At 42.9% G+C, this 15254-nt stretch overlaps 1 protein-coding gene across 1 annotated transcript in view; it reads right to left on the bottom strand.

Annotated features, from left to right (window-relative positions):
• Positions 1-2613: 2613 nt before the first annotated feature.
• Positions 2614-15254, bottom strand: part of LOC120948216 (uncharacterized) — a 48629-nt gene continuing 35988 nt past the window's right edge. The window contains exon 3 of the mRNA XM_040364330.2: positions 2614-5540. Within this exon, the coding sequence (XP_040220264.2) occupies positions 2614-5540 (2927 nt within the window). The remainder of the gene's footprint in view (positions 5541-15254) is intronic.

Below are 15254 nucleotides of genomic sequence, written 5' to 3' on the forward strand. Positions count from 1 at the left end.
CGACGGAGTTTAAACCAGGCAATATGCCCTCAGACTCCGTCAAAGGTTGACTCTCCGGTCTAGACAGACCATTGGCGAAATGCTCAGCGAATAGGGAACAGGTGTCAGCAGCATTGTCCGTAGTGACCGAACCGAGCGACATGGAAGTAGGAAGGGAAGAGGGATTACGACGCTTCTTGGCATAAGACCAAAAAAGTTTAGGATTACGGTATAACATGCATTGAAGCCTTCCAAGATACAACCTATAACTGGCCCGATTATAAATACGAAAAGCAGAAGCGGCATATTTGAAAACTCTACGATTATACTCAGAAGGAGTTGAACCGAGTTTTTTGAGGGCACGTGTTCTATCCGCCTTTAATGACCGCAATGTAGCATCATACCAAGGAAGGCGAGAGGAGGGTTTAGAACGAGGACAACATAAAGGGAGAGCTGCCTTAACAATATTACTAAATTGCTCCACCGCTACGTCCACAGTGGAGGGAGAATCGGTTCTAATTTCTAAAAAATTCCAATCAGAGTTGGTTATGATTTCCCTAAATTTTTCTAAGTTCATTTTCCGAAAATTCAAATCAGATTTTTTATCTCTAACATTATTACCATTATGCGGTAAAGGAACATTTACTACGAATTCCAGAGGTGGGTGATAATGATCTAATTTAACAATAGGGTCAATACTACAAGAAACTGGTGAACATGAATATGTCACTAACTCATTAACAAAAACTAAATCTAGTTGCCTCCGAAAAATATTTACGACCCCTGAAAGTTGACGCAGATTGAATTCAGCTAATCCGTCTATAAAGTAGGATGAGGCAGGGTTAACGGCAAGCGGTGCGAAATAATCCTCATTTTGAGACCACGATAGTCCAGGTTGATTGAAATCACCGCATAAGACAAACAAATCCCTATCTTTCATGCGAGATTGTATTAATGTAATTGTATTGAAGAATGAGTCTAACGTGTCAGTATTCGAGCTGAGGTTTGGAGGTAAATACACACCACCAACAAAGAGTGAGTGACCGTTCAGTTTAATTTGAATCCATAAAAGTTCTAACGAGCATTGGGATACTTCAATGTGCAGCGACAAGAGCTTAGCGGAACAGGCAATGAGTACACCACCGCCGCGAGAGCAGGTACTGTTAGCGCTTGAACGATCACAACGATAGACGGTATACTTTCGGTCACAGAAGAGGGATGAAGGAATCGAATCGTCCAGCCATGTCTCAGTTAATATTATGACATCATAGCTCGCAACTTCGAGAGAGATGCGAAGATCCGAAAGTTTGGTTTTGAGACGGCGAGTGTTTTGATAGTAAAATTTTAACGGAGATTTAGAGTGCGAGTGTGTAAGTAGTGTTGCTATTGCTGCTGTGATGATCGAGGAGGTGACGTCGAGACTGCAGTGTTGTTGGTGGAGGCAGTAATGTTGTTGTTTGTTTCCATATGAATAGATACATCAGTGTTTGTGGTGACAGGTACGTGTGTATTTGTTGGTGCTGTAGTGGTAGTGGTCAGGGGATTTGTCGACAATGTAGAAATAGGAGCATTCCTACGATCCGTGAACTCTTTGAAGACAGTTCCGATCGGCCACGATGAGCATAATAATGCTTTCTCCTTATAATCCGGCGACAAACCGACTTTAAACGAAGAGAAAGTCAGAGTGCGGACATCGCGGTTAAGTGGCACCAGCTTAAAAACGGTGACATCCTCGATGCCGATTTGCTCCTTGACGAAAGTCTCCACTTCTAAGATTGTGGCTGTCGGGCGGCAGCGCGACAGGTACAACCAGAATTTAGGCGTTTCTGGTGGTAGGAGCAATGTGGCATGAGCTGAAGTGGCGATGGGTGCGGTGCCATTTAGAAGCGGAGAGGTGGCGACAACGGACGGCGGAGAACGGTCCATTAAACGACGTTTTGCCGGGTTGCTAAGTTCGGTGGCTGGTGTTGACGAAATAACTGGTGCTTTGGATGTCGATGTCTTGCGTTGAATGGTGAATGTAGAAGTGTGTAAAGCAGGACGAGTATCTGTGTGTTGATCGAGTGAGGATAGCATCGTGCGTTTTAGCGATTCCGCGGCAGCATCCATACGTGTTTGGAACTCAGCTGACAGCTGAGATTTGAGATCGGTGAGTGCCGCCGTTAGCTCAGCAATCATCACTGAGTGTCCGTTGCGGCGATTCTCCGAACAATTGTGGCAAAGCCACAGAATTTGAGAATCTTCTTTGATGAGATCCTTGACTGCGGCACTACTCACACCAAGACACGAACGATGAGCCCATCGCTTGCAGAAGCCGTCGCAAGTGTAAGTAAGTCCCTCGGATGACAAAGCACGGGCGCAGGTCAAACAGTGATCAGCCATGACGATTCAACAGGCTCACCGCGCCAAGGAGTATACACTTTAAATCACTTATACAGGCTTTGAGCACTTGAGTATATGAACAGTTTATTGAGGCTTGCACAACTGATATTCAAAACACAGTGCAATGATAGAACCAGATCGGAATTGGCGAAAATAAGTGCACAAAACGGAAATAAAGCGGAGCGAAATGTGGTACGTGCTATCAGTGTGAGTGTAGGCGAAGGAATAGATCCTGGCGATGCACGATAGCACCTATCTTTTGGTGATTGCCCCAATCACGTATGGGGTGTTGATTTTGAACTGCAACGTGTCAGATGTTGGGTCCCAAATCAACCCGAGGGTGGCGAGAAGTCCCTTCGATCCACTGGTAGCATAAGGGCTGGATGCTAACTTCTCCTGGTTCACGTTCTGGAGTACTGATGGGTCGCTGGACGCCCACTTCCGCAGCTCGAATCCTGCACTTGCGTAAAGTTGCTCAGTTTGCAGCTGCAGCATCTGCGCCGCTTCAGATGATTGCCCGCCGGAAACGAAGTAATCTACATAGAAGTCACAGGAACGTTCTGCGGCGGCTGGAAACTCTCCTCCATGGTCCGCTACGATTTGTTGCAACGAGCGGACTGCCAGGAATGGAGCGGATGCTGTCCCATATGTTACCGTGTTGAGCTCGTACTCTTGAATGGGATCGTTGGGTGAATTCCGCCAAATGATGCGTTGCAGTGACCGGTCCTTTGGATGAATCCAAACCTGCCGGTACATTTTTGTGACGTCAGCGGTAAGCGCGATTGGTTGAGTCCGGAACCGCAGTAAAATAGAAGTGGCATCTTGTTGAATGGTCGGGCCGACCATTAGTGTGTCGTTCAACGACACACCCGTTGAGGATTTACTCGATGCGTCAAACACCACTCGACACTTCGTCGTGGTGCTGTCGTTCTTGAAGACCGGATGATGTGGTAGATAAAACGATCCATCGTTCTTTGAAGACGCTGCCACCTTGCTCATATGACCTAAGCGAAGGTACTCATCCATGAAGTCCACATAGGCACGTTGGGTGTCGGGTTCCCGTTGAAGTCGACGTTCTAGTGCTAGGAACCGTCGAAGTGCGATAGTCCTTGAATCGCCAAGCTTGCCAATCATCTCTGGCTTGCGTGGAAGCTGAACCATGTACCTGCCATCCTCTTCTCGTGTGGTGGTTGCCGTGTAATGATCCTCACAGGCTCGTTCCTCGATGCTCCAGCTCGGTGTGTTGCTCAGGTCTTCGATGGCGAAGAACTGCTTCATCAGATTGTCCAACTCGTTCGTGTGTGTTGCCACCGCACACATTACCGGTGACATGGGTTCGGTGATGGTAGCACTGCCACTGACTACCCAACCAAATTCAGTTTCCTGAAGAGTTGGCATACTGTCTCCCAGGGAGAGTCGTTCGGTCCTCAGGATCTCGTAGAAGTGTGTTACTCCCAAGATGATGTCAATGGTTCCTGGCCGATTGAAGGATGGATCAGCCAAGACGCAGGTTTCCGGTAACTTCCAGTGGCTGATGTCGATCCGTTGAGTTGGTATGTCTGCTGACAGCTTCGGTAACACAAGCAACTCCAATGACGCAGCATAGCTCGAGCATCGAGAATGGATGGTGGTTTCGATGGAATGTCGCACATTCGATCTTGTACTGCCACCAATGCCTGATAGCGGAAGATTGATCAGCTTCCGCGGCAATTCCAGGAACTGTGCCATCCTGCCAGTGATGAAGTTGGATTGAGCTCCGCTATCCAAGAGAGCTCTTGCTGGATGGCTAACTCCGGCACGATCGGTGATGTTGAGCACTACTGTTGGCAATAGCACTGTGGATGGCACGGCTGTCGTCAATGAAGTCATCGATGCCCCGATGAATGTTGGTTGAGCTGCATCGACTGGAAGCTGATGAGATGTTGCAGCGGCGTCTGGAGGCTGAAGAGATGGTGCTGCTGGAAGCTGCTCCCCATGAAGTAGATGATGATGACGTTTCTTGCAGATACGGCACGTCCATTTCGATCGGCACTGCGAAACCGGGTGTCCAGCGCTGAGGCAATTGAAACAACGTTTCAATGACTGTACTTTGCTCTTCCTCTGCACTACGGACATCGCGATGAAGGTTGGACAGTTCTGAAGAGTATGATGCTGCTGGCACAGAACACACGATGGATTGGCAGCTGTGGTAGAAGTGAATGCTTTGGTGCTTGTTGATTTCCGTGACGTCTCTGGCGTGCAGCTTTCGAGCACCTCACATTGCCGATTGATGAAATCGAGAGTTTTGAAGAGATCCGGAAACTCTCCATGTTCCAACGAACTCTCCCATGCCTTCCTTGTGTCAGCGTCCATACATGAGCTGAGCAAATGCGTGATGATGAGGTTGCTGGTACTGTCGATAGTCTGCTTCATAAATACTAAGCCATCCACATGACTCTTGCACGTTTCCGCTAGCTTCCGTAGGTCCTTTGCAGATTCTCGGGGTGCATGCTTCAGCTGAAGCAATCCTGCGATGTGCTTGTCGACAATCAGCCGAGGATTCTCAAAACGCCTCTCCAAGACGTCCCATGCCGCCTGGAAGTTGTTGCCATTCAGAATGGACGTGTTCAGGATGCCAGCTGCTTGCCGTTGCAGCGCTTTGTTGAGATGATGAAGTTTTACTGCATCCGAGTCATTAGTCCCCTTCATGATGTCTAAGAACATGGCCTTGAACGTTGGCCAGTGTTCGTATAGACCATCAAAAGCCGGCATTGGGATGTTGAGATGATGCTGGATGGAGACCGATGATGATGCAACTTCAGGAGGTGTTGTAGCTGACGATGGCTTTTTGTCGATTACGACCAGCTTCGCTGCCTTAGAAGCATATAGTGAGTGGAATGCTTCGTCTTTTGCCAAGTCTTCATCTACGTCATCTGGCAATTCTTCCAGGATTAAATCCATGACGTGGCTCTGCACCGCTTTCAGTTCTTCCAGCATACCTCGTTGGACTTGAGATATGCTGTCGTCTTTCTGTTCGGTGTTCATGTTTGCTAGCTTGCGGTATAAGCCCTTGTGTTTGGCGCGTAGACTTTGGATGTACTTTGAAGAGTTTGGCTGCGACGCTTCACATCCTTCTTGAAGATTGGCTTGTGCCATTTCGTCGCCTTGCTGTTCTTCGATGATAAGATAATCTTCTTCTTCTACAGGAGGTGCACGTGAGATAGACATTGGGCAAGTCTAATCTCCACGTGTGCTGACGATGATCGCTGTTACTTGAAGTGGGACCAACCCGCCTGGGTGTCCGTCGAGGATGGGACCAACCCGCCCGGTTGTCCGTAGAAGATGGGACCAACCCGCCTGGGTGTCCGTTGAGGATGGGACCAACCCGCCCGGTTGTCCGTAGAAGATGGGACCAACCCGCCCGGTTGTCCGTAGAAGATGGGACCAACCCGCCCGGTTGTCCGTAGAAGATGGGACCAACCCGACCGGTTGTCCGTAGAAGATGGGACCAACCCGCCCGGTTGTCCGTAGAAGATGGGACCAACCCGCCTGGGTGTCCGTCGAGGATGAGACCAACCCGCCCGGTTGTCCGTAGAAGATGGGACCAACCCGCCCGGTTGTCCGTAGAAGATGGGACCAACCCGCCCGGTTGTCCGTAGAAGATGGGACCAACCCGCCTGGGTGTCCGTAGACGATGGGACCAACCCGCCTGGGTGACCGTAGAAGATGGGACCAACCCGCCTGGGTGTCCGTAGAAGATGAGACCAACCCGCCTGGGTATCCGCCGAAGATGGGACCAACCCGTCCGGTTGTCCGCCGAAGATGGGACCAACCCGACCGGTTGTCCGCCGAAGATGGGACCAACCCGTCCGGTTGTCCGCCGAAGATGGGACCAACCCGTCCGGTTGTCCGCCGAAGATGAGACCAACCCTGGTTGGTTTTCTCCTGGTGATGAACGCACCTGGCTGCGTTATCCGGTTCGAAGGACCAAAATGTAGATTTCTACGGCCTACTCCGTCTCGTGGACTGTATTTTTAGAAAGGGGAGCAGTACTCCCGAGCAAAAGCCTTGAAAAAGGCTGGCACCCCGATGCAAACTTCCGCCTAACAACGGATATTGCCAAAGGGGTCTGGCCACTCTAAATGAGAATCGAATTTCTCAAGAAGAGCAATGCTCACACAAAACTGGAGGAAGAATTAAGTATTAACACTGGAATTCTAACTCGATTTATTGGTGATTTCTGGGGGGTTCTTATCAGGAGCCGACGTGCTCCGTTAGCGATGCATACATTTTCCTGTTCAAATCCTGTTAAGTTGGCAATATTCCAACTGGATTCTGGTTCAACTGATCTAAATGGTAATTCATGTGATGCGTGTTGCCTATGCATAGGCGTTGTTAATTCATTGCCTAACTTGCGGGTGTGTTCTGCCTATCTCAAAATCCAACAATCATCATCAGCAGTCGAAGGCATGAGAAGAGTGTGACGAAAGTAGTGATCTGTACGGCGAGTGCAGTGTACAGTGTACCACGAGGCCAGTGAACAGTACGAGAAGTGTGCGACGAAAGTAGTGATCTGTACGGCGAGTGCAGTGTACAATATGAGAAGTGTACCACGAGGCCAGTGAACAGTACGAGAAGTGTGCGACGACGGCGGTAGACGGCAGGAGTATACTGTGTGACGACAGCAGTGAACAGTACGAGAAGTGTGTGACGACGGCGGTTGAAGGCAGGAGTATACTGTGTGACGACAGCAGTGAACGGAAAGAGAAGTGTACGACGAGAGAAGCGAGCAGTAAGAGAAGTGCATCACATTATCAGCGTGCGGTACGAGAAGTGTGTTGTGACGACGGCAGCGGAAGGTGAGAATTAACGAGAGCAGCGGACGGCGTTTGGCGAGAGCAGTTGACGGCGTATGAAGTGTTCGAGAATATCGGACGGCAAATGCAGCAGCGAAATACGATAATGACCCCTCCCCCCGTAAGGTAGGATATGCGTAATGAAATAGAATTGGGTTACAAAGAATATTTTTGGGTTTAATTATACTAAGGAGCTAACGATTAAGGGTGAAATTATAATTGTAATTGCTCAATTAATATTTTTCGCGCAAAGAAAAAAAAAATAAAAAATAAATATATATATATGCATACATATATAGAACAAAAAAGTCACTATTCAATATACCCCTTCATGATTATTTACCTTCGTTGCCTCAAAATAGTCGACATGCTCGTTTAAATGTTACCTAAGATCAAACAATATTTAAAAAGATTACAAGATATTGAAGAAAAATTAAAGCCGGGTGATAAAAAGTTTCGCAGATGTTTGATTGAACACTATGGTGTCACTGCAAACAACACGTTCGAAAAAATAAAAAATTTAGTATCCAAATTAAAGATAGCAGAGGCGCCAGTAGAATTATAAACAATTACTAAATTTGCAAATATCAGCTACAACAACATTAATTCGTACATAAAGTTTCAATTACACAATAAAGTCCAATTTAAATTTAAAACACTTGTTAAGATTAGCATTGCATTACGCCGTTGGAAAAGGAAAACCATGGAGGATTTCGATATAAAAACCGCAGCAACATTAGTACAATTATATGACGGAAATGCGGACAGCTTAGAAAATTTTCTGGGTTCAACAAATTTATTAAGGAAGCTTTTTCCGAAAGACACGAAGCAGATACTAGCAGAGTTCCTCAAAACACGATTAACAGGTAAAGCTCAACTAGGGTTAGCACCAAACATAACTGATTTTGAAACCCTTATCCAGGATGTAAAATCACGATGCCAAGAAAAAATAAACCCCGACAAGGTTATAGCAGAATTAAAATCGATTTGCCATACAGACACGAAGACCCTATGTGACGAAGTGGAGATACTATGTACAAAATTAAAAGTGATGTATCTCAAACAAAACATACCGGCGCAAGTGGCTAACGACATGGCAGTCAAGCGAGGCATAGAAACACTCATTGACAAGGTCAAACTCACGGAAACAAGGATTATATTACAAGCAGGGCAGTACACCTCTATATCGGATGCAACAGAAAAGGCACTTGAAAGCGAAAGAATGCACAATTCAGCTCAACAAGTGTTCGCATTTAGAAAAAAATTTAATGCTCCCAATCGCTCCTTTGACAATAGATATTCAAATCAGTACACTCGTAATACGTACAACAGGTCACAAAATAGAGGAAATTTTACTTCAAATTGGCAAACAAATAATCGGCATCAACATAATAATTTTCACAACACCAATAACTGACGATTTTTCAGAAATACCAACAAAAAAAATAACAGGATTTACACTACACAAGCCACAGAACAAGAACATTTTTTAGAAGAAAACCCGCAGCATACCGATTACCAATCTTAGCCATAAATCTAAATGCCAATAACCTTATCAAAGTAAGAGTAGAAATGTCAACAGAAGAATACAGTCACCTAATCATAGACACCGGAGCAGATGTTTCTTTGTTTAAAATAAATAAAATCAAGTCCAACCAACATATATCTGCGCAAAACAAAATTAATCTGACAGGTATAACTACTCATACAATAGATACTTTAGCCACTACTTTTACAACAATACATTTCGGAGAGACGTCTGTCAAGCACCAATTCCACCTGATACCAAAAGAATTAGATATTGGGGCAGATGGCATTTTGGGCAGAGATTTTTTTTTGCAAACTATAGATGTGTAATTGATTATGAGCATTGGTTACTCAATTTTACTCACAATGGCATGGCCGTCTGCCAACCCATAGAAGATAAATCCAATGAGGGTTTCATATTACCCACGCGAAGTGAAGTGATACGAAAAGTAAAACTGCCAAACATCGACGAAGATTCTATTGTGTTTGCAGAAGAAATAAGGCCAGGATTATTTTGTGGCAATTCAATCATATCGAAAGAAAACCAATACGTAAAATTTATAAACACAACTGAGAAAAACATTTTCATCAACCACAAGTCCTTCAGACCCCAAGTCGATCAAGTCGCATCTCTCTCGAAGTTGCGAGCTATGATGTCATAATACTAACTGAGACATGGCTGGACGATTCGATTCCTTCATCCCTCTTCTGTGACCGAAAGTATACCGTCTATCGTTGTGATCGTTCAAGCGCTAACAGTACCTGCTCTCGCGGCGGTGGTGTACTCATTGCCTGTTCCGCTAAGCTCTTGTCGCTGCACATTGAAGTATCCCAATGCTCGTTAGAACTTTTATGGATTCAAATTAAACTGAACGGTCACTCACTCTTTGTTGGTGGTGTGTATTTACCTCCAAACCTCAGCTCGAATACTGACACGTTAGACTCATTCTTCAATACAATTACATTAATACAATCTCGCATGAAAGATAGGGATTTGTTTGTCTTATGCGGTGATTTCAATCAACCTGGACTATCGTGGTCTCAAAATGAGGATTATTTCGCACCGCTTGCCGTTAACCCTGCCTCATCCTACTTTATAGACGGATTAGCTGAATTCAATCTGCGTCAACTTTCAGGGGTCGTAAATATTTTTCGGAGGCAACTAGATTTAGTTTTTGTTAATGAGTTAGTGACATATTCATGTTCACCAGTTTCTTGTAGTATTGACCCTATTGTTAAATTAGATCATTATCACCCACCTCTGGAATTCGTAGTAAATGTTCCTTTACCGCATAATGGTAATAATGTTAGAGATAAAAAATCTGATTTGAATTTTCGGAAAATGAACTTAAAAAAATTTAGGGAAATCATAACCAACTCTGATTGGAATTTTTTAGAAATTAGAACCGATTCTCCCTCCACTGTGGACGTAGCGGTGGAGCAATTTAGTAATATTGTTAAGGCAGCTTTCCCTTTATGTTGTCCTCGTTCTAAACCCTCCTCTCGCCTTCCTTGGTATGATGCTACATTGCGGTCATTAAAGGCGGATAGAACACGTGCCCTCAAAAAACTCGGTTCAACTCCTTCTGAGTATAATCGTAGAGTTTTCAAATATGCCGCTTCTGCTTTTCGTATTTATAATCGGGCCAGTTATAGGTTGTATCTTGGAAGGCTTCAATGCATGTTATACCGTAATCCTAAACTTTTTTGGTCTTATGCCAAGAAGCGTCGTAATCCCTCTTCCCTTCCTACTTCCATGTCGCTCGGTTCGGTCACTACGGACAATGCTGCTGACACCTGTTCCCTATTCGCTGAGCATTTCGCCAATGGTCTGTCTAGACCGGAGAGTCAACCTTTGACGGAGTCTGAGGGCATATTGCCTGGTTTAAACTCCGTCGCATGGGCTGAGGGTATTGTCAATGTTAATACAGTCTCTGTAGCTCTTAAAAAACTTAAGCCATCCTTCTCCCCTGGACCGGATGGAATACCAGCCTCCGTTTTAAAAAAGTCACCTTTTCTATTCGTCCCTCTATTGGTAAAATTATTTAACCTATCTTTGTCCTCGTCTTCATTCCCTTTATTGTGGAAGCGAGCATGGCTAGTTCCCATTCACAAAAAAGGTAACCCGTCTGTCATTTCCAATTACCGTGGCATCTCAATACAATGCGCAATAACCAAGGTATTTGAGCATATTATCCATACCTATGTGTTTAAACTCACCTCTTCTACTATTATCCCTCAGCAACATGGCTTTTTTCCTAACCGTTCTACAACAACTAACCTTATGTCCTTCACCTCTTTCGTATCATCCCAGTTAGAGTCAGTTAAACAAGTTGATACTATTTATACTGACTTCAAATCTGCATTTGATCGTATTCCTCATTCCTTACTTCTAAATAAAATTTCACAACTTGACGTCAATAATCTTTTTGTATCTTGGTTACGTTCTTTTCTATGTGATCGTTCCTATAGTGTTAAATTTAATGATATGTTTTCGACTCCCTTTTCATGTAGTGCAGGCGTACCGCAAGGTAGTGTTCTAAGTCCTTTGCTGTTCATAATTTTTATTAATGATGTCCGTACCACCCTCCCTCCTGAGTGTTTCCTCTGCTACGCAGACGACCTCAAAATCTTTCTCCCAGTTTCGTCTCCTAGAGATTGCATTTCCCTACAAAATATTCTTGTTCGTTTTTCGTCTTGGTGTTCTAGTAATTCCCTCACATTATGTCCTGATAAGTGTAACGTCATTTCGTTTAGTCGTTCGCAGTCTCCAATCACTTACTCGTACGTCCTAAATTCTGTACAAGTCAATCGTGTTTGTGTCGTAAAAGACCTCGGTGTCTTGCTTGACAGAGGCCTCACCTTCAGCCACCACATTGACTCAGTTGTCAATCAGGCGCGGAAAACATTGGGTCTCCTAAAGAAAATTGCGTGCGATTTCTCCGACCCAATGTGCCTGAAGACTCTGTTCTGCTCTCTGGTCAGATCGATTTTGGAGTACTGCTCAGTAGTCTGGTCCCCTACAGCTCGAACCCACGTGGAACGTATCGAGCGGGTGCAGCGATCGTTCACCAGGTTTGCTATATGTAAAATCCTGGGTAGATTGTCCTCCCCCATACCTCCTTACGAGGACAGGTGTCGGCAGCTTGGCCTGGAACTATTGGAAAACCGCCGTTCCCATGCCCAGTCCACCTTTATTGCCGCATTACTCCTTGGTAATATTGATTCTCCTTCCCTTCTTTCTTCTATCCCTTTCTACGCCCCTAACCGTGTTCTTCGAAACCGCCCTCCCCTAGTGATCCTTTCCCGCCGAACTGCAGTGGGCCGTAATGACCCCCTTCTTCGTGCAATTCGTCGATTTAACTGTGTATATTCTATGTTTGATTTCAACCTTCCCTTATCCTCTTTCCGATCCCGCATCAGAACCCTCCATAATCCCGTGCTGCCTTAATTTTTAATTTTTAATTTTTAATTTTTAATTTTTAAATTTTAGATTCTAATTTTCTAAAAAAAAATTTTTTTTCTCAAATTTTTGATAATTCGTGTTCATTTTTGTTAGGTTAGGAACATAGGTAATAAGTATTATTTAAGCATTTGTGTAACCAAAAGGTAGACAAATAAATATGAATATGAATAAGTGAATATGAATAAGTGAATATGAATAAGTGAAAAATTATAATGTTACAAAACCCTCCGGTAACAAGGAAATAACCAGATTTGATAGTATAATAAATAGCATAAATATGAAAAATGTCCCACAACACATAGAAAGTGACTTAAAGAACCTCCTAGCAAAATATACAGACCTGTTCTGCGTAAATGAAGATAAAATTTCCATTAATAATTTTTACAAACAATCGATACAGTTAAAAGACAACATACCGTGTTTCGTTCCGAATTATAAACAAATTCATTCCCAATCAGATGAAATAAAACAAGTCGATAAAATGTTAAAAAATGATATTATCGAACATTCAGTATCATCCTATAATTCCCCGATATTGTTAGTTCCGAAAAAATCTGAGACAGAGAAAAAATGGAGACTTGTCGTAGATAATCGGCAATTAAATTAAAAAATAATGCCAGATAAATTTCCATTGCCCAGGATCGATGAAATATTAGATCAACTCGGTAGGGCAAAATACTTCACAACACTAGATCTCATGTCAGGTTTCCACCAAATACCTTTGGATGAAGAATCGCGGAAGTTTACTGCGTTTTCCACCGCTACAGGCCACTATGAATTCAAAAGGTTACCCTTTGGACTAAACGTGAGCCCAAATAGTTTTCAGCGCATGATTACAATAGCAATGGCTGGGTTAACCCCTGAGAGCGCGTTCGTTTACATCGACGATATAATCATAACAGGTTGCACTACTAAGCACCACCTTGATAATTTAAAGAAAGTTTTTGATAGACTACGGCATTATAATCTTAAATTAAATCCTCAAAAATGTAAATTCTTCCAAACCGAAGTTACTTACCATGGGCACAAAATTACAGACAAGGGAATATACCCTGACGAGTCCAAATTTGAAGCAATTAAAAATTACCCCAAACCAGTTAACTCAGACGAAGTTAGAAGATTTGTTGCTTTTTGCAATTACTACCGTAAATTCATTCGTAACTTTGCGGAAATCGCGAAACCTTTAAACGAATTGTTAAAAAAGGAAAAAATATTCAATTGGTCGTCCGAATGTCAACAAGCTTTCGATACCCTTCGCAACAACCTTCTATCACCTATGGTCCTCAAATATCCTGATTTTACAAAAGAATTCATTATCACTACTGATGCGTCGGACACGGCATGCGGGGCCATACTATCGCAAATATGCGAAGGAAATGACCACCCTGTGGCATTTGCTTCTAAAAGCTTTACCAAGGGTGAGAAAAACAAGCCAACCATAGAAAAGGAATTGACAGCTATACATTGGGCTATCAATTATTTCAAACCTTATGTCTATGGTCGAAAATTTAAAATTCGTACCGACCATAGACCCCTAGTTTTTCTGTTCAACATGAAAAATCCGACCTCCAAACTAACACGAATGAGATTGGACCTTGAGGAGTTTGAATTTGAAGTAGAATTTGTAGCCGGTAAAACTAACGTTGGGGCTGACGCACTCTCAACAATAGTAACTACCTCTGATCGTCTGAAATCATTGCAAGAATGCACTAATGAGGCCAACAACAATCAAGCTTTAGTAGTAAAGACTAGGGCAATGACTAGAGCTAATAGAGAGGAAACAAATCCTGTAGCACAAAACGACACAAGCGAGAAGATAGGCAAACCAGCATTTTGGAACACCGAGAACCCATCAGAGGTTAATAAATTATTAAAAATTCAGTCGAAAATAAATAAAGATTCAATTAAAATAACACTTTTTAACAACAACTACAACAAGGAACTAGAAAGTACAATAATCAGATTAAACCAGAATGGAAGTCAGGCATTCGAGGCTGCTCTTCTAAGATTATGTACTTATGCAAAAAAGTTTAATAGAGTCAAATTAGCTATCTCCATGGAAGACGAAATTTTTGCTCAATACTCGCCTCAAACCATTAAGGAAATCGTAAATAGAACCATTTTCGGTAGCGAGATTATTGGATTTGTACCACCTAAGTGGATTACAGCAAGAAAAGAAATAGAAGAAATTCTACACAATTATCACATGCTACCTTCGGGAGGACATGTTGGGCAATACTTACCAATACAATAACTACTTACAATTTTACACTTTTTACATTTTTTCCGTGAGAAATGAAGTTATTGTACTGCTTTATTTTTTGAAACATTGTTCGTGATATGCTTAAGAATGCGCAGTACCATAGCATGACAAAAATGAGAAGTTTGCTTCAAGAAATAATATTTTTTCCAAAATTGATCAAAATCACTGTGCCAAAATAAAGTGCCCACTTTATTCATTCTACAGAAAATATTTTTCTGAACAAATATAACACCAAACTTATAATTTGTATGCGTTCCTCTCGCATTCTTTACATGTTCGATGATCTTTGCCATAATTTATTTTGTTTTTATCTGCACATATTTGGCATTGGTTCTTCCTAAAATTATTTCAGAGCTTTAACATATTTTGTTTTTCTTAATCACGTCATTTTCACTACATTTGCATTAAAATTTGCACACTAAATCGCGATTGAATTAAAATTCAGAATAACTGGGAGCCATTAAAAAAAATTATTCGATTTGATTGAAAAAATAAAATAAAAAATTCTTCGTGTATAACTTGAGTCGCCTTCCTGTTGTAACATCAATTTATTTACTAACTCCGTATTTTTCACAGAAAACAGATAAATTCACACAGGATGCTTGAATAGGTATTAGCTTTCATTATGCCGTCGATTCAAACCATGCTCCCCACTTCTCGTATAGAAATCCCCTCCCTGGTCATCACATTGCACTCTTCATACATATTGGTTTGTTGGATCGCGTCTACTTATTTTTGAACATCAGTTCTAATTTGGACTCATCTGTCCAAATACCAGTTTTTCATCGATCTAACGATATAT

This window comes from Anopheles coluzzii, chromosome X (assembly GCF_943734685.1).
Source record: "Anopheles coluzzii chromosome X, AcolN3, whole genome shotgun sequence".
Classification (NCBI taxonomy): domain Eukaryota; kingdom Metazoa; phylum Arthropoda; class Insecta; order Diptera; family Culicidae; genus Anopheles; species Anopheles coluzzii.